Consider the following 19,721-nt stretch of genomic DNA (forward strand, 5'->3'; position numbering starts at 1 on the left):
GTGTTGCGAAAGTGTATGTGTATGTCGTGAAAGCGTGTGTGTTACCTTATCAGACAGGTACTGTTCATAGACCCCTAATGCTGCAGCCTTCAGCAGTCCTTGAGTGGAACCTCCCTTCTTTCCATCCTTCTGCCATCCCTCCATCACCTCTAGTTGTTGCTGGGCTGTTACTCTGTAGCCCTCCACTGTCAGCCAGAAGAACAGCTCTGCCTGGGCCCCAGCCACCTGCATATAGTCTACAGAAGAGGGTAGAGGTCAAGGGTTAGAGGTAAGGGGTGAGGATGTTCCTATGTAGCCCTCCACTGTCAGGCCCACACATGCCTTCACACACATAGTTTGTTTGCTGTTGTATGTGTTTTTCCCGGTGTCTTCTGTCTGTGTCTGTGTTTTTTCCCCAACCCACGTCCCCACCGGAGACCATTTGACTCTTGGAGGCACTTATTGTAAATAAGAATTTGTTCTTAATTGACTTTCCTGGTTGGACACTGTGTTAACAAACCTCCAAACGAGCTTCAATGCCATACAACACTCCTTCCCTGGCCTCCAACTGCTCTTAAAACACAAGTAAAACTAAGTGCATGCTCTTCAAACGATAGCTGCCCACACCCGCCTGCCTAGCAACACTACTCTGGACAGTTCTGACTTAGAAAATGTGGACAACTACAAATACCTAGGTGTCTGGTTAGACTGTAAACTCTCCTTCAAGAATCATATTAATTAAGCATCTCCAATCCTAAATTAAATCTAGAATCATATTTCGCAACAAAGCCTCCTTCACTCATGCTGCCAAACATACCCTCGTAAAACTGACTATCCTACCGATCCTTGACTTCGGCGATGTCATTTACAAAATAGCCTCCAACACTATTCAGCAAATTGGACGCAGTCTATCACAGTGCCATCTGTTTTGTCACCAAAGCCCCATATACTACCCACCATTGCGACCTGTATGCTCTCGTTGGCTGGCCCTCGCTACATATTCGTCGCCAAACCAACTGGATCCAGGTCATCTATAAGTCTTTGCTAGGTGAAGCCCTGCCTTATCTCAGCTCACTGGTCACCATAACAACACCCACACGTAGCAGGCGCTCCAGCAGGTATATCTCACTGGTCATCCCAAATCCAACACCCATTTGGCTGCCTTTCCTTCCAGTTCTCTGCTGCCAATGACTGGAACGAATTGCAAACATCACTGAAGCTGGAGTCTTATATCTCCCTCACTAACTTCAAGCGTCGACTGTCAGAGCAGCTTACCGATCACTGCAGCTGCACAAAGCCCATCTGTAAATAGCCCATCCAACCAACTACCTACCTCATCCCCATACTTAAAAAATTAAATAATAATAATAATAAATTCTGCTCTTTTGCACACCAGTATCCCTACTTGCACATCCTCATCTGCACATCTGTCACTAAAGTGTTAATTTGCTAAATTGTAATTACTTTTCCACTATGGCCTATTTATTGCCTTTCCTCCTTCATTTACACACACTGTATACAGATTTTCTATTGTGTTATTGACTGTATGTTTGTTCATTCCATGTGTAACTATGTTGTTTGTGTCCCACTGCTTTGCTTCATCTTGGCCAGGTCGCAGTTGTAAATGAGAACTTGTTCTCAACAGGCCTACCTTGTTAAATAAAGGTGAAATAAAAAAAATGAAAGGTTAAATATAATATAAAAACAACTTGGCTTTGCATGTTGTGTGTGTGTGGTACAGTACAAACCCATAAAGAATTGCAAGGCGATGTTGTGAACAAGGATGTGTTCCAGTGGTATGATGCACAGCTTGTCGAAATTAGCTGCTAGTTTTAGAGTATCCACTTCCTACAGCAGTGATAGAGAGGTGGAGATAAGGAGAGATAGAAAGCGTGAGAACGAGAGAAAGAGGTTTAGTAAGTGTGTGTTAAACTAATTTTCACTGTTCATCAAACTCTCCATAATACCCCATGTCTGACCTTCCCTGACTGTAGCCTCTGTATCCTGGTCTCACAGACCTTCTTCACAAACAACAGACTGTTGATCTGATTCTTTATAACATTGATATCTGAGAGAGGGAGAGAAAGAGGGAAGGAATGGGATGGAGGGAGATGAGAGGAGAGTGGAATGAGAGATTAATACATATATTTTTGGGGGATTGTATGTATAAACTCAGCAAAAAAAACATCCTCTTACTGTCAACTGCGTTTATTTCAGTAAACTTAACATGTGTAGATATTTGTATTAGGATAAGATTCAACAACTGAGACATAAACTGAAGTAGCTCCACAGACAAACAGAAATGGAATAATGTGTCCCTGAACAAAGGAGGGGTCAAAATCAAAAGTAACGGTCAGTATCTGATGTGGCCACCAGCTACATTAAGTACTGCAGTGCATATACTCCTCACGGACTGCAACAGATTTGCCCGTGCCTGCTGTGAGATGTTACACCACTCTTCCACCAAGGCACCTGCAAGTTCCCAGACATTTCTGGGGGAAATGGCCCTAGCTCTCACCATCCGATCCAACAGGTCCCAGACGTGCTCAATGGGATTGAGATCCAGGCTCGTCGCCGGCCATGGCAGAACACTGACATTCCTGTCTTGCAGGAAATCACGCACAGAATGAGCAGTATGGCTGGTGGCATTGTCAAGATGGAGGGTCATGTCAGGATGAGCCTGCAGGAGGGGTACCACATGAGGGAGGAGGTTGTCTTCCCTGTAACGCACTGCGTTGAGATTGCCTGCAATGACGACAAGCTCAGTCCGATGATGCTGTGACACACCGCCTCAGACCATGATGGACCCTCCACCTCGATCCCACTCCCACTCCAGAGTACAGGCAACGTTGTTGCCAATTATGTCTGGTGAGGACCTGTCTTACAACAGGCCTACAAGCCCTCAGTCCAGCCTCTCTCAGCCTATTGCGTACAGTCTGAGCACTGATGGAGGGATTGTGCGTTCCTGGTGTAACTCGGGCAGTTGTTGTTACCATCCTGTACCTGTCCCGCAGGTGTGATGCTCGAATTTACAGATCCTGTGCAGGTGTTGTTACACGTGGTCTGCCACTGTGAGGATGATCAGCTGTATGTCCTGTCTCCCTGTAGTGCTGTCTTAGGCATCTCACAGTACAGACATGGCAATTTATTGCCCTGGCCACATCTGCAATCCTCATGCCTCCTTGCAGCATGCCTAAGGCACGTTCACGCAGATGAGCAGAGACCCTTGGCATCTTTCTTTTGGTGTTTTTCAGAGTTAGTACAAAGGCCTCTTCAGTGTCCTAAGTTTTCATAACTGTCCTTAATTACCTACCGTCTGAAAGCTGTTAGTGTCTTAACAACCGTTCCACAGGTGCATGTTCATTAATTGTTTATGGTCCATTGAACAAACATGGGAAACAGTGTTTAAACCCTTTACAATGAAGATCTGTGAAGTTATTTCGATTTTTATGAATTATCTTTGAAAGACAGGGTCCTGAAAAAGGGACATTTCTTTTTTTGCTGAGTTTACTTTATGGTAAAAGTGTGGCGTCATGCATGTCTGTGTGTGTGGGTCTGTGTGTGTGTGTGTGTGTGTACCATCTCCTGCGGTGTCCAGTGATCGTAGGTACTGTAGTTCCTCCAGGGCCTTGTCTTTAACAGCCTCCAGCTCAGACACTTTGTCTGTCAGCTTCAAGATGTTCATAAACGCCTCGTAGTTACAGCTAGAGTCCCGGATCTACATACATACGTTTACATAACATTTATATCAGTTGTATTGATAAAAGTTATTGATCTCTACTAACCTTCTACAACTGGTTGATCAAGTGGTAATATTGATAAAAGATTCCAATAACGATATTGATTATCAACGTGATTACTGATACTGACCATCCAGATAACAAACTGGTTGATGTAATCAGGATCACTCAGCTGGTTGACCAGAGGAAGGAGAACGCCTCGCGCCAGAATCTCCTGGGACATGGACACAATCAAATTACATCACATAAAATATTACTTCATGCCATTTAGTAGACGGCTTTTATCCACTTACATTCATGTGTGCATAGATATTGATGTATGGGTGGCCCCAGCGGGTATCGAACGCACAACCCTTGGTGTTGCAAGCGCCATGCTCTACTGACTGAGCCACTCAGGACCACACATCACACTCAATTTCATGTTGGTGTTTGTGTCACAGTGTGAGCTTGTCTTGTGCATGTCTGCTTTTGTGTGTGTGCGTGTCTGCTTTTGTGTGTGTGTGTGTGTGTGTGTGTGTGTGTGTGTGTGTCTCACCCTGAGGAAGTATCTCATGTTCTTGTTGTGGAAGTCTCCAGGAGGTAGTAAAAGGTAGAGCAGCACCTCACACAAGTCCCTCAGGAACCCTGACACAGAGACACACACAGAGACATCAGTACCTGAATGTCAACATGATGTACACCGACTATACCAAACATTAGGAACACCTTCCTAATATTGAGTTGCCCCCCCCCCCCCCCCTTTGCCCTCAGAACAGACTCAATTTGTCAGGTATGGATTCTACAAGGTGTTGAAAATATTCCACAGGGATGCTGGCCCATATTGACTCCAATGCTTCCCACAGCGTGTCAAGTTGGCTGGATGTCCTTTGGGTGGTGGACCATTCTTGATAGACACAGGAAATGGTTGAGCATGAAAAACAAACCAGTGTGCCTGGCACCTACTACCATACCCCGTTCAAAGGCACTTACATATTTTGTCTTGCTCATTCACCCTCTGAATGGCCCACATACACAATCCATGTCTCAATTGTCTCAAGGCTTTAAAATCCTTATTTAACCCATCTCCTCATGTACACTGACTGAAGGAATTAACAGGTAACATCAATAAGTGATAACAGCTTCCACCTGGATTCACCTGGTCAGTCTATGTCATGGAAAGAGCAGGTGTTCTTAATGTTTTGTACACTCAGTGTATACACACACACACACACACACACAGGCTCAAAGTTGCTTCAACTTCCTTGTTGAGGTGCAGCGTGTGAACCTTCTTCGCTCTAATGGAAAGTGTGTGTGTGTCTACCTTCTTCATCCTTCAGGGAGGTGCAGACCACGTCTCTGCAGACGCTCCTCTCCATCTCTACCTCCGCCTCAAAGAATGACTCCACCATCTCCTCCGACAAGTCCCCTAGAAACACATCACCACAAGCGTCACCTTCATCAACACAATTGTCATTACCACAATTAACACCATCAACATCACCACAATCATCATCATCATGTCAGAGAGAGAGAGCGCCTGTCTGTCGGTGGATGTGTATTCCTACTCTGTTTATTGTCATCCCTGCGCTCCAGTCTGTCCTGGGCCTTTCTGAAGACTCGGAGGTGAGTAGCGAAGTCATCCACCAGTCTGGTGGTGAAATAAGGCTGCCAGTCCACCTCTTTAGACCTGTATAATAAAAACACAGTAGTTATAGAGAAGTAAGGAAGAGCAGGAAATCACCAGTAATATAGCAGTAATAGAATGTTACCGTGTAGAGAACTGGACCAAAGCGTTCTGGACAGTCTGTCTGATTTCCAGCAGGAAAGACTCATCCTCACTCAGAGTGTAATACCAATACTGAATATAATCTCTCAATGCAAACTGGATGACCTGGAGAGGGAGAGAGTGTGAGAAACTGGCCAGTCATTATTGTAGGTGAGAAGTCCATTTTCATTAAACCCACAGTGGCCATACAGAACACAAGAGGGAGATAAACCACGCACGCACGCGCACACACACACACACACACACACACACACACACACACACACACACACACACACACACACACACACACACACACACACACACACACACACACACACACACACACACACACACACACACACACACAGAGAGAGAGAGAGAGACAGTGGGGCTGCTGATCCAGGCAGGTCATGATCTAATTAGGCTACTTAAAGGCTACTCACTTTATCTGGCTGCTATAGCAACTAACTAGCCCTTTAGTGGATACATTTCAGTCACAGCTATCGTTCTCTAGGACTAACAGAGGGAATATCTCTGTTATGTTCAACACTGAGACACGTACATAAACATCCACTAAGACAGGCAGAAATTCAAACACACCCCTTTGCTACAGAGACATAAATGTCTGCATTGAGATAGTTGCAGACTAAAACTGGTGACTTGGCTTCAATCACAGTTGTATAGACAGAGCCCAGTAAGCAGAAAGTATCTGTGTCATCAGGCTGTGTGTCAGCACTGTGCTCCCTCTCCGTTTGTTTTCACTTGCCCATCCCTCATCCATCTGTTACTTACCTGTTGCAGAGGCTCGTCTATGTAGTTGGAGCCAGTCAGTCTCCTGTCTATTTTTATAGGCTTCTGCTCCAACCTCATCTCATCCAACGTCTGGGGGGGGGAGAAAGAGAGGGGGGGAGAGAGAGATAAAGAAAGAGATGGAGGGGGAGGGGAGAGAGAGTCATTTGTGTGAGTGTGTGTTGGTGAGTGTGTGCATCCTACCTTCAGTATACCCGTTTGCGTGGCTGGCAGGTAGGAGTGTTCACACTTCTCAAGATGTCTCTCTGAGTTGGTCTTCCCAAACAACAGAGTGACCGCAAAACCACTGGAGGAGGAGAGGAGAGAGGGAGAAGAGTGGAAGGGGGAGGGGGAGGAGGAGAAGAGGAAGAAGACATGTAAACCAGATTCATTAGTAATCTCAGTAAAAACCTATTGAAAGCTGGGATACAACCAAGACAGATCATTTCACATAAACACATCTATAAAGGTTTTACACACTTACCCGCCTACAACGCAGCAGATATAGAAGGCCAGGTAGAAGATAGCGAAGGGTCCAAAAGTGATGAGGAACAGCACCACTCCTAGACCCCCCCATCCCCACACAGACAGACTGGCCTGGAGGGGGAGGGAGGGGGTTAACGTATAGCAATCACCCACCTAATTTCACATATTAACTGTGGCAGCCTAATGCACTTCATCTCAGTGCAAGAGGCGTCACTACAGTCCCTGGTTCAAATCCAGGCTAAATTACATCCGGCCGTGATTGAGAGTCCCATAGGGCGGCGCACAATTAGCCCAGCGTCGTCCAGGTTTGGCCGGGGAAGGCCGTCATTGTAAATAATTTGTTCTTAACTGACTTGCCTAGTTAAATAAAATATAAAACACTACAGAAAGTCAGATCGAGAGAAAGTGAGAGGGAGAGTTTCTCATCCTCAGGTTACCTGTTATTGTCAGAGCAGGAAAAAGATAAACTGCTGACCTCACTGCTAACATTGCTAGCTCTCTCACTGCATCCTAACCCGATCTCACACAGCCTACAGCCTAACGCTAGCAAGCTAACTGCTAATGCTAGCACTTGTAATTTGTCAGGGCATAGACTCTACAAGGCATCGAAAGCCTTCCACAGGGTAGCTGGCCCAGGAAACTGTTTAGTGTGACTGTTTAGTGTGCAGTTCTTGACACAATCAAACCAGTGCGCCTGGCACCTACTACCACACCCTGTTCAAAGGCACTTAAATATCTTGTCTTGCCTATTCACCCACTGAAATGGCACACACACACAGGCACACACACACAGGCACACACACACACAGGCACACACACACACAGGCACACACACACACAGGCACACACACACACACAGGCACACACACAGGCACACACACAATCCATGTCTCAATTGTGTCAAGGCTTAAAAATACTTCTTTAACCGGTCTCCTCCCCTTCATCTACACTGATTGAAGTGGATTCAACATGTGACATCAATAAGGGATCATATCTTTCACCTGGATTCACCTGGGCAGTCTATGTCGTGAAAAGAGCAGGTGTTGCTAATGTTTTGTACACTTGGTGTATAATATCTTCTACGGAGAGAAGTTGTGATTCGCCCAGAAGAATGTACCGCCAACTACATCGAGTCACTATCAATCAATAATTGTAAAGCTGGCCATTATTTAATGTTTTCCTTCTCTAGGTTTGTCCTGTGTAACTGCAAGCTTTACTTCGGGTGCTGAAATCTGTAGTTTTTGACAAAAGTAACATTTTAAGCAACCTCTGTTTGTTAGCAGAGGAGGAGGACCCCATCAAAAATCAGATGTTTTTGATTTGGCAGGGGAAACAGAGACGGCTATTTATCAAAAACTATGGATTCAAAACTGACAACTCTATAGCGATCAGGACAAGCACAGGTGCACAGTAAGCATTAAAGAATGACATATTTTATAAGTATTGAGTTACTGCATGTTTGAAGTCGCTAACTTCCTACTTCATTGGAAAACAGTGGATTACGGGGCGCAATTTGACAGACTACTACAGATTTCAGCACCCAAAGAAAAGCTTGCAATTACAGACAAACAGATACAAGGTAAGCATAAAAATAATGGACATTTTTACCAGTACTGGCAGCACACTCTTCTAGGCGCATCACAACTTAAAGGACCAATACAGTCAAAAAACATGATTTGCCAGCGTTTTTTTGTATGTATATTTCCACATAGGTTGGAAGAATACTGTGAAATTGTGACAATTATGATAATGCCCTTTTAGTGTAAGAGCTGTTTGAAAAGTCTGCCTGAAATTTGAGCCTGTTTTGGTGGGATGGAGTTTTGGCCTGCCTTGTGACTAGTTAATAGACCAATAAGAAAGAGTTCCAAATCTCTCTGCCAATAACTGCTAGTTCCCCCTCCCCAATCAGACCACTCCCAGACAGACCTAGCAAAATTCTTGCTTGAGAAATTGCTCTTTGCTAAGAAGCTATTTAGTTACTTTTTGACCATTTTAATTTAAAACAATCACTGTAATGTACTTAATTGTTACCCAGAAATGATTTGATATTGAGATTTAAAAAAACGGCTGCATTGGACCTCTGTAGAAGACATATGTTGGAGTTAAGTCGCTTAGCTACCGGTGACCCAGTTTCATGCTTACAAGCTAACTGCTAATGCTATGCTAGCTTTCTCACTGCATCCTTTAGTCTCACACAGCCTAAATGCAGGCTAACACTAGCAAGCTTATGCTAGCAGACTCTGTACGTAACCCAGTCTCCAGCCAACACTGGCACACATCCCACAGGCGAACAAGATACAACGGGTTTATTCAGTACCTCAGGTCATTAGCCTACATCTGAGGGATTCTTCAGGCTACTTGAAAGACAGCCAGGCTAACAGCTAAAGCTGGTCCGGAATCTATTTTGCATGAGGATTGTCTACCAGGGTCTAGATCACAGTTCATTTGTTTTGTTTACATTCTTCAGATGTTTGCTGTGAGAGCTAAAGGTTCCAGGAGTGCTAGGTGAAGTGATATGGGTGAGGCAGGTGTGTGTCCACCCACAGGAGTGTGACAGTCACAGAGGGGGCACTCAGGTGGAATGTGGCACTCCAGGTGCAGGAAGGAAAATCGCAATAGGTGAGGTGAGAATGCTACTGTGTGTGTGTGTCACTAGAGGAAGCAGGCACTCCAGATGCAGGAAGGGAGGGAGAATTAGGCCATGGGGAGAATCTCAATTGCATACTCTTAGCATCCTCACTCCTCAAAACCCATTGGATGAGAAGGCCAGAGGTACCGCCCCTCTGACCTTCCCCTCCAATGGGTTTGGGGGGGGGGTCAGAGCCTCTGGCCTACTCATCAAATGTGTTTGGAGGAGAGAGGATGCTAGGGGTATGCAATTGAGATTTTCCCATAGTTATCACAGACAGGCTACTGAAGGGAAGTGTACTGTTCACACATAGGCCAGGCTCTCCAATCTAGGTGTGCTAGATTAGGGTTGGAATGAAAACCTACAAGACGCAGGGCTCTATAGTGTGACCATTTCACTCGCATATATAAAATATTTTGTTGTGCGACCTGGAATTTCTCTCTTTGACCACCCTTTTCTCCCCAATTTTGTGATATCCAATTGGTAGAATCCTGTCCCATCGCTGCCACTCCTGTACGGACTCGGGAGAGGCGAAGGTTGAGAGCAATGAGTCCTCAGAAACACAACCCTGCCAAGCCTCACTGCTTCTTAACAACGCCCACCTAACCCGGAAGCCAGCCACACCAATGTGTCAGAGGAAACACTGTACACCTGGCGACCGTGCAGTGTGCCCGGCCCACCACAGGAGTCGCTAGAGCGCGATGGGACAAGGACATCCCGGCTGACCAAAACTTCCCCTAAACCGGACGACGCTGGGTCAATTGTGTGTCGCCTCATGGGTCTCCTGGTCGCGGACAGCTGCGACACAGCCCGAGATCGAACCTGCATCTGTAGTGACGGCTCAAGCACTGCAGTGCCTTAGAACTCTGCGCCACTCGGGAGGCCCAGCGACCTGACAATTTTATTTAGGAGCATCAGAGTGCCTAGAAAAATTAAGGATTCTAGCTTTAATATCTAAAAATACTTTTCACTGTGCTCCTACATTTATTTATTTATTCAACTTTGGGGCACACATGCTCCTTGTAAAAAAGTTTATCGTTGAGCCCTGGGACGGTAGGTCTCCAGGAACAGGTTCAGAGAGCTTTGCTATAAAGTATTGTGTGAAAGGAGGACCCCAGGGGAATAAACAAATTGAAAGTGATCTGTCCATGATCTGAGTCAGAGCCACCCTGCTGCTGATCCCTCCCACTGTAGAGCCACCCTGCTGCTGATCCCTCCCACTGTAGAGCCACCCTGCTGCTGATCCCTCCCACTGTAGATCCACCCTGCTGCTGATCCCTCCCACTGTAGAGCCACCCTGCTGCTGATCCCTCCCACTGTAGAGCCACCCTGCTGCTGATCCCTCCCACTGTAGAGCCACCCTGCTGCTGATCCCTCCCACTGTAGAGCCACCCTGCTGCTGATCGCTCCCACTGTAGAGCCACCCTGCTGCTGATCCCTCGCACTGTAGAGCCACCCTGCTGCTGATCCCTCTCACTGAAGAGCCTGATAGTGATCGGGATAACATTGTGAACGGTCTATCTATCAGCTCAGGTCATTTACATTAGATAGATAAAGTGGCTGAGGGAAGAGAACCATCAATACAGGAGGAAGGTTTATAAAGAAACTCAGCAAAAAAAGAAACGTCCTCTCACTGTCAACTGCGTTTATTTTCAGCAAACTTAGCATGTGTAAATATTTGTATGAACATAACAAGATTCAACAACAGACATGTGACTAACAGAAATTGAATAATGTGTCCCTGAACAAAGGGGGGGGGGGGGGGGGGTCAAAAGTAACCGTCAATATCCGATGTGGCCACCAGCTGCATTAAGTACTGCAGTGCATCTCCTCATCATGGACTGCACCAGATTTGCCAGTTCATGCTGTGAGATGTTACCTCACTCTTCCACCAAGGCACCTGCAAGTTCCCGGACATTTCTGGGGGGGAATGACCCTAGCCCTCACCCTCCGATCCAACAGGTCCCAGACGTGCTCAATGGGATTGAGATCCGGGCTCGTCGCTGGCCATGGCAGAACACTGACATTTCTGTTTTGCAGGAAATCATGCACAGAACGAGCAGTATGGCTGGTGGCATTGTCATGCTGGAGGGTAATGTCAGGATGAGCCTGCAGGAAGGGTACCACATGAGGGAGGAGGATGTCTTCCCTGTAACGCACAGCGTTGAGATGGCCTGCAATGACAACAAGCTCAGTCCGATGATGCTGTGACACACTGCCCCGATCCCGCTCCAGAGTACAGGCCTCGGTGTAACGCTCATTCTTTCAACGATAAACGCGAATCCGACCATCACCCCTGGTGAGACCAATCCGCGACGTGTCAGTGAAGAGCACTTTTTTTCCAGTCCTGTCTGGTCCAGCAATGGTGGGTTTGTGCCCATAGGCGACGTTGTTGCCGGTGAGGACCTGTCTTACAACAGGCCTACAAGCCCTCAGTCCAGCCTCTCTCAGCCTGTTGAGGACAGTCTGAGCACTGATGGAGGGATTGTGCGTTCCTGGTGTAACTCGGGCAGTTGTTGTTGCCATCCTGTACCTGTCCCGCAGGTGTGTTGATCGGATGTACCGATCCTGTGCAGGTGTTGTTACACGTGGTCTGCCACTGCGAGGACGATCAACTGTCCGTTCTGTCTCCCTGTAGCATGGTCTTAGGTGTCTCACAGTACGGACATTGCAATTTATTGCCCTGGCCACATCTGCAGTCCTCATGCCTCCTTGTAGCATGCCTAAGGCACATTCATGCAGATTAGCTGGGACCCTGGGCATCTTTCTTTTGGTGTTTTTCAGAGTCAGTAGAAAGGCCTCTTTAGTGTCCTAAGTTTTCATAACTGTGACCTTAATTTCCTACTGTCTGTAAGCTGTTAGTGTCTTAACAACCGTTCCACAAGTGCATGTTCATTAATTGTTTATGGTTCATTGAACAAGCATAGGAAACAGTGTTTAAACCCTTTACAATGGATTGGGTCTGCCACAGACTGTGGGGTTAACTTGGAAAAGTACTTTGATAGAGGCTGTGAACAAGCGATTCGGTGGCATTATGTCAGAGCATCTACTGTCCCCACCATGCTTGATGCTAGGTACAAGGACCGCTACTTAGACAAGGAACAGGGTTTACGTGAAATGTTAGACAGCTGGACAAGATGGAAACGGATACAGTGACAGTGCGCACCGAGGAAGAGAGGCCACGGACAGACAGAGCTGAAACTTAACTGCTTGACATGTATGATGAAATCCTGGTTGAGACTGAACAAATGAACAACGAAACAACACAGCAAGTAAGTGAAAGAAATAGGTTTTAATTATGTTTTTCTGGTAATGGAGACATACATATATGGCAACAAAATAACTTTTTGGTCAGTGTGTGTGTTTCAACTATTTAACTGTACGTAAAAGGACAGTAACATTTTAAATATCGGTATAGTTTTTTTTGGCAAGGAAAATTTTGGATATCGGTATTTGCCAAAAATGTCATATCGGTGCACCACTAGTGCCGATGAAGATTTAGGGAAAAGTGCATTACTGTGGCTTGGAAACACAATAACATTTCAAAAGGAGGCAAATAATTAGTAGGACAAGCTTTTGTCATCATTGTTCTGTCGCCAGATTTCATTTAGATACAGTATAACTAATTAGCTAGCTAAGATTGAGGGGAGAACACATTTCCAGAGGTCAGGACACTCACGCTTCTGTGTTAAAGCTGATGGTGGTGTTGAGTACTGCAGCAGTATTACAGCTATAAGGACACACACACTGGATATGTCTTGACCTTTCCAGGGGTCAGGGTGATGGTGTTGAGTAGTACAGCAGTTTTACAGCTATAAGCGTCACACTAGGCAGGAGCTAGCAGCAGCATACTCTGAATCATTCCAGCTTACACAGATTTAACATACACCATCTGTTCCAATCAACCACGCTGGATAGAGCCGGGCTATCCCTTACACAACTTTATATCACAAACACACACACGTGCGCGCGCAAAGTCGCACATTGTACAAGTGCACAATACACACACATAGCGTTTCCCCTCGCTCACATAATGAAACAGGCTTGTCAGTCCCTTGCTGCTAACACATTCACCTGAGAGTAAACAACAAAGTCATCATGGCCAAATAATAACACATGGCACTGACTGACTACTGCAGGTTATTGACCTCTGTGTTACACAGCCTATTACATTACATTATTACAAACAGGGGAATTTAGAAACATTAGCTTGCACTGTACCATACGTATACTACAGTAGCTAAGAGGATGGGCTGTCACAGCTAGGCCTATATTTCAGGCTAAATCGCAAATTCTTCCCTAGACTAGCTCTGGTGAGAAGCAGCATACTAGCCAGGTATCATCAGAGACACAACCTACAGAATGTTACTCAGACACCCTAACAGAGGAATGAACATACCGCAAACACTCTTGATTGTTAGACCCGCCTGGTATTCAGTCAATCAGGGTCTTTATACTACTAACAACAGCAGGGATAAGGAGGCCTCTCCTCATTCACGAGGTGCCTGGCTGCTAGCAGACGTCCTTGACTCGACACACACACACACACGTAATGGTGTTAGAGGGCCCATATGAGCGGGCCTGGGCTAGGGTTATCAGAGCACCAGCGTCACAGTGGAGCCGCCACGGAACAATCACTGTCTGAATATAGGGACAGACAGGTAGGCCAAGTTATGATATGGCTACTGGCTAGCCCCCTCTACTTTGATAGAGGCTAACCTTATCAGGGCTAAAGACAGACAGAGAGGGACTAGTGGGAGAGAATACAAAACGACAGCTCACCAGCCACAACAAAACAACTCGTCACAAATTATGCTTGTCTTCTGTGATAATGTACGGTAGCAAGAAGGTTCAGGAAAACCATTCCAACAGAAAGGGCTCAGACGTTTTAATAAAACTCCTCTCTGCCCACCATAGCCTCAGACAGCTGCGAAGAGTCTGCCCTATAGCTGCCTGTAGTCATGCCTGGCTGTCCTGTCTCTCATACACTCCACTGTATAATGTCCATCATTCAACCCGACAGTCCTCCCGGGACCCTAATCGTCCTCCAATGACCCAAATTAAGAAGAAATAGTGTGCAAATCTAGATGTATTCTCATAACTCGCAACACATCTCAAGTGCCCAGGGCCCACTTTTGCTCCCGACCCATAGTTTAACAAACCCTGAGCTAGAGGATGACAGGGCTTATTAAACCACTACAGGGTTAACTTCTACTACTTACAGACTGCGCTAGCTGACCCACTCCTCCACTGACTTAGAGAGCCTCCACTCCCCAGTATACTACTGTACCAGACTACAGACTAGTGGAGACTGGAGAGGATGACACAGGTGTTCACAAACTATCACAGGACAAGAGCTGAGGGTTCCATACAAGAGCTGAGGGTTCCATACAAGAGCTGAGGGTTCCAGACTGAAGCAGCACAAAGCATTCCTTGTAAACTCCCTAAAAAACAAAATCAGTTGTAGGACATTGCACAACTCCCTGCCACATGAAGTCACCCCATGCCCAGTATGTCAGTGAGGCAGGCATACAGGTTTCACTTCCCTTCCTTGCCACAGCCCCTGTGACCAATGGCAGTGACTGAGGGGTTAGGGGGTAATCAATCAAATGTATTTTATGAAGTCCTTTTTACATCAGCAGTTGTCACAAACTGCTATACAGATTAGAGGTCGACCGATTACGATTTTTCAACGCCGATGCCGATTATTGGAGGACAAAAAAAAGCCGATACCGATTAATCGGCCGATTTTTAAAAAAAGTGTGTTTGTAATAATGACAATTACAACAATACTGAATGAACACTTATTTTAACTTAATATAACAGGTCAATAAAATAAATTTAGCCTCAAATAAATAATGAAACATGTTCAATTTGGTTTAAATAATGCAAAAACAAAGTGTTGGAGAAGAAAGTAAAAGTGCAATATGTGCCATGTAAGAAAGCTAACGTTTAAGTTCCTTGCTCAGAACATGAGAACATATGAAAGCTGGTGGTTCATTTTAACATGAGTCTTCAATATTCCCAGGTAAGAAGTTTTAGGTTGTAGTTATTATAGGAATTATAGGACTATTTCTCTCTATACGATTTGTATTTCATATACCTTTGACTATTGGATGTTCTTACAGGCACTTTAGTATTGCCAGTGTAACAGTATAGCTTCCGTCCCTCTCCTCGCTCCTACCTGGGCTCGAACTAGGAACACATCGACAACAGCCACCCTCGAAGCAGCGTTACCCATGCAGAGCAAGGGGAACAACTACTTACCCCGCTAACTAGCTGGCCATGTCACATCGGTTACACCAGCCTAATCTCGGGAGTTGATAGGCTTGAAGTCATAAACAGCTGCTGGCAAACGCACGAAAGTGCTGTTTGAATGAATGCTTACGAGCCTGCTGGTGCCGACCATCGCTCAGTCAGACTGCTCTATCAAATCATAGACTTAGTTATAACATGATAACACACAGAAATACGAGCCTTAGGTCATTAATATGGTTGAATCCGGAAACTATCATCTCGAAAACAAGACGTTTATTCTTTCAGTGAAATACGGAACTGTTCCGTATTTTATCTAACGGGTGGCATCCATAATCTAAATATTCCTGTTACATTGCACAACCTTCAATGTTATGTCATAATTACGTAAAATTCTGGCAAATTAGGCGGCCCAAACTGTTGCATTTACACTGACTCTGTGTGCAATGAACGCAAGAGAAGTGACACAATTTCACCTGGTTAATATTGCCTGCCAACCTGGATTTCTTTTAGCTAAATATGCAGGTTTAAAAATATATACTTCTGTGTATTGATTTTAAGAAAGGCCTTGATGTTTATGGTTAGGTACACATTGGAGCAACGATACGTACAGCATCGATTACATGCAACGCAGGACAAGCTAGATAAACTAGTAATATCATCAACCATGTGTAGTTAACTAGTGATTATGATTGATCGATTGATTTTTATAAGATAAGTTTAATGCTAGCTAGCAACGTACCTTGGCTTACTGCATTCGCGTAACAGGCAGGCTCCTCGTGGAGTGCAATGAGAGGCAGGTGGTTAGAGCGTTGGACTAGTTAACTGTAAGGTTGCAAGATTGAATCCCTGAGCTGACAAGGTAAAAATCTGTTGTTCTGCCCCTGAACAAGGCAGTTAACCCACCGTTCCTAGGCCGTCATTGAAAATAAGAATGCCTTCTTAACTGACTTGCCTAGTTAAATAAAGGTGTAAAAAAATAAAAATAAAAATAAATCGGCCAAATCTGTGTCCAAATATACCGATCGTTATGAAAACTTGAATTCGGCCCTAATTAATAGGCAATTTCGATTAATCGTCGACCTCTAATACAGATACCCAGCCTAAAACCCCAAACAGCAAGCAATGCCGATACAGAAGCTCAGTGGCTATGAAAGACTCCCTGGAAAGCCAGGAATGTAGTAAGAAACCTAGAGAGGAATCAGGCTCTGAGGGGTGGCCAGTCCTTTTCTGGCTAAGAGGTCAGGGGTTAGCGAATGTATGTTTCAACTTTGTCAGCAGCACAGCCCCCTTGGCCTCCAAGACAGTCAGGAGTTACTGACATTGGGTGAGGGGTTAGGGTTTAATGAGTGAGGGGTTAGTAATTGAGGGATTAGCTCAGAACATTAAAAAGCTCTCCTCTGAGAAAGTGAGTGGAGCTCCCAGAGGGGAGTGAGGGAGCTGGGCTGAGCAGGGCTGGGAGGCCTCAGTATGATGCATACTGGGCTCCGTGCTCCTCCTGCTCCCATAGAACTGCACTGTGACCTGGGCCAGTTAAAGTTCCCTATTAGGGTGACCTTAGACTGATGCAGGCTGCGCGTGCGTGCGTGGCGGAGCAGTTCTGATGGACTGACGCCTCGCTGTCACTAAGCCTTGATTAAGACATACTAATGAGATTTAGCTGTGAGAGAAACACATATCCTTGAGGGTGCATATTACACTGTAAGACCAGTTACACCACAACAGCCAACTCCTTTCAGTCAGGCTGGCTACTGTGCTCCAGGTTGTGTTCAGGTTGTGACTGGTTAACTCTAAAGGTTAGAGACAAGAATGCTGTTTTATACTTGGGTGTGATATCTAGCACAACACAATGCCCTCTTTCTTCCATAACATCCCAGATTAACTGGAGACAATGTGCCATGTCAGCCACAACTTAAACTTACCCCAGTGAGGTCATATAGACCTGATAGTAATCAGAGTTAGGGGGCAGCAGATAGACTACTATTTAGAACGTTGGGCCATTAAATTAAAGGTTGCTGGATCGAATCCCCGAGATGACAAGGTAAAAATCTGTCTTTGAACTGCCCCTGAACAAGGCAGTTAACCCACTGTTCCCCGGTAGGCCGTCATTGTAAATAAGAATTTGTTTTGTACTGACTTGCCTAGTTATACATATATACATACATACACATATATTAGGAGAGTGACTTACTATAAGCAGTAGCGCTATAAAATACTTCACCCTGCAGAGACCTAGGAGATATAGTCTAACCTAGATTAGGCCTACCACACCGGGCAGAGACACACACACCATAGGTCTCCAACATAGGAAGGGCCTTGATACTAAGGTTACCAGCCTAGTTACCAGAGAACTGTAAGGGCCTATATAGAGAGTTGCTTTATAAGCAGTTATAACTACATTACCGGTAAGTAGTCTAGTCAAACAGACCAGGCTCAATGGGCGTAGAGCATTATCTTTAGATAAAACCCTTGGAATGGAAAACACTGTCAGTTTAGACAATACAGATTAGAGTAATGAGAAGTACTGCTGAACGAACACAACTCCCAATTCCACATGACAGGCAGTCAGTCATATGTTCTTTACACATCCATTTCAGACACCGGTCTGATCTGGATAGAAACTTGACTAGCCCCATTTAAAGGAACAGGAAGTGGGGCTGGATAGAAACTCTTACTTATTACCCATTTGATGAGAACTGTAGCTACTTTGCATGTAGCTAGCTAGCTAAATTAAATACCATAGGAAATGTAGTTGCAGCCGCATAGGCATAATTGGAACACATAGCTAGCCTACATAACAGATTATATGACAGAAGGTACCAGAAACTTGACTGGTGACAGTTCCAGGTGTAAGCCAGATAATGTAATGATGGGGCAGGCAGACTAAACGTCACGTATTTACCAAAATGTAGCTGGCCAACATCAAAATGGCTAATGTTACACACAGAACAGGGCAAAACAGTAACAAGTAACTTAACTACTTAGATAGCTAGTGAGTTGGTTAAATATGTCAAATCAGAAAGACACATGGCTAGTTAGCTAACTCTGATAAGGTTGTGCTATAAATTATCTAACGTTAATAATTAACATTACTAAAGTTAGCTAACGTTACTAGTATTTAGCAGGCTAAGTTATATTGCTAGGAAGCAAATGGGGCAATTGACATCGATGTTGCTAGCCACCTAGCCCAAGAATGTACTATTGAATGGGCTAGCCACCAGCTAACTAGCCAGCTAGTTAATAACTACTTTGGGACGCGCCCATTCCATTCTCACCTGAATCAGTTGAGCTGAATAGATTCTCCTGTTAGCAACGTCGTTACTCATAATAATGTAAACGCATAACGTTGGTTATTCCACCTAGCCAGAGAGCTTATTCCAGCACGGTATTGTCACCAAGGATAACTTCAGCTCATCGCATTAGCTATCTAATCCTGGACTAACTGACAGAGCAAGGAGTTTTTTTTTTTTTTTCAAAACAGACAAGCCTGTCGGTGCTCATCGTCCAATGTTTACCTGTGGTCGGATGCTAAACGGTTAGCTAGCTGTTTGGCTGCTGTCACTCAACGCTGTCACTGCCCAGCGCGGAAAACAAACTATAGACTCGCCTTGAAGCGAGTATGAACTTACCTCTGCAAACATCGTTTACAATGTTGTAGATGTCGTAGCTTGGGCTAAACCCGCCACATTGTACAAGGCACAAATATATGGATTTTCTGGTTTAAAAGCGGTTGTATCTCCACTCTCCGTAGTCTCTTCGGAGAGTCGCCATGTTGCACAAGCTTTACGTCTCCGGCACCCCTTTTCTCGACGTCGCTCTCTCATTGGCTGAAAAGGGTTATGATGCAAGCAACACACCCGTGACTGGGTGTTGTTGAATCTACAAATATTCTCATCTACTACTTTAACAATTGCGACTGAGCCAAATACTTTCTCTGAAACACATAATCAACATTTATGATTGTATGTTATGTTCGGTGGGGAAATAGAATGTCTGCTACTGTTTTGCAGATAGGCAGGCCAACGACATTGTTTGATGGACTGCATACACAACAGCTACCTATGAAAATGTCGTAAAGCCTATCTCTCTCTCAACA

General features: G+C 45.1%; 1 protein-coding gene across 10 annotated transcripts in view; it reads right to left on the reverse strand.

Moving 5' to 3' along the window:
• Window positions 1–19,436, reverse strand: part of LOC139373669 (sorting nexin-13-like) — a 29,519-nt gene extending 10,083 nt beyond the window's left edge. For 5 of the 10 annotated variants that reach the window (XM_071114499.1, XM_071114494.1, XM_071114492.1 and 2 more), the window contains exons 1-13: window positions 18,901–18,996; window positions 6,740–6,852; window positions 6,460–6,562; window positions 6,259–6,348; window positions 5,468–5,589; window positions 5,264–5,385; window positions 5,020–5,124; window positions 4,255–4,343; window positions 3,850–3,933; window positions 3,559–3,697; window positions 1,959–2,047; window positions 1,728–1,827; window positions 46–236 (exon numbers count right to left, since the gene is read on the reverse strand). In XM_071114499.1, coding sequence (XP_070970600.1) covers window positions 46–236; window positions 1,728–1,827; window positions 1,959–2,047; window positions 3,559–3,697; window positions 3,850–3,933; window positions 4,255–4,343; window positions 5,020–5,124; window positions 5,264–5,385; window positions 5,468–5,589; window positions 6,259–6,348; window positions 6,460–6,562; window positions 6,740–6,852; window positions 18,901–18,951 — 1,398 coding nt within the window. In that variant the 5' untranslated portion in view covers window positions 18,952–18,996. Of the gene's footprint in view, window positions 1–45; window positions 237–1,727; window positions 1,828–1,958; window positions 2,048–3,558; window positions 3,698–3,849; window positions 3,934–4,254; window positions 4,344–5,019; window positions 5,125–5,263; window positions 5,386–5,467; window positions 5,590–6,258; window positions 6,349–6,459; window positions 6,563–6,739; window positions 6,853–18,900; window positions 18,997–19,254 lie in introns of those variants that run through there. The other 5 variants (XM_071114500.1, XM_071114496.1, XM_071114501.1 and 2 more) reach the window with 5 other exon arrangements.
• Window positions 19,437–19,721: the final 285 nt, after the last annotated feature.

The sequence above is a fragment of the Oncorhynchus clarkii genome, chromosome 18, assembly GCF_045791955.1.
Source record: "Oncorhynchus clarkii lewisi isolate Uvic-CL-2024 chromosome 18, UVic_Ocla_1.0, whole genome shotgun sequence".
Lineage (NCBI taxonomy): Eukaryota > Metazoa > Chordata > Actinopteri > Salmoniformes > Salmonidae > Oncorhynchus > Oncorhynchus clarkii.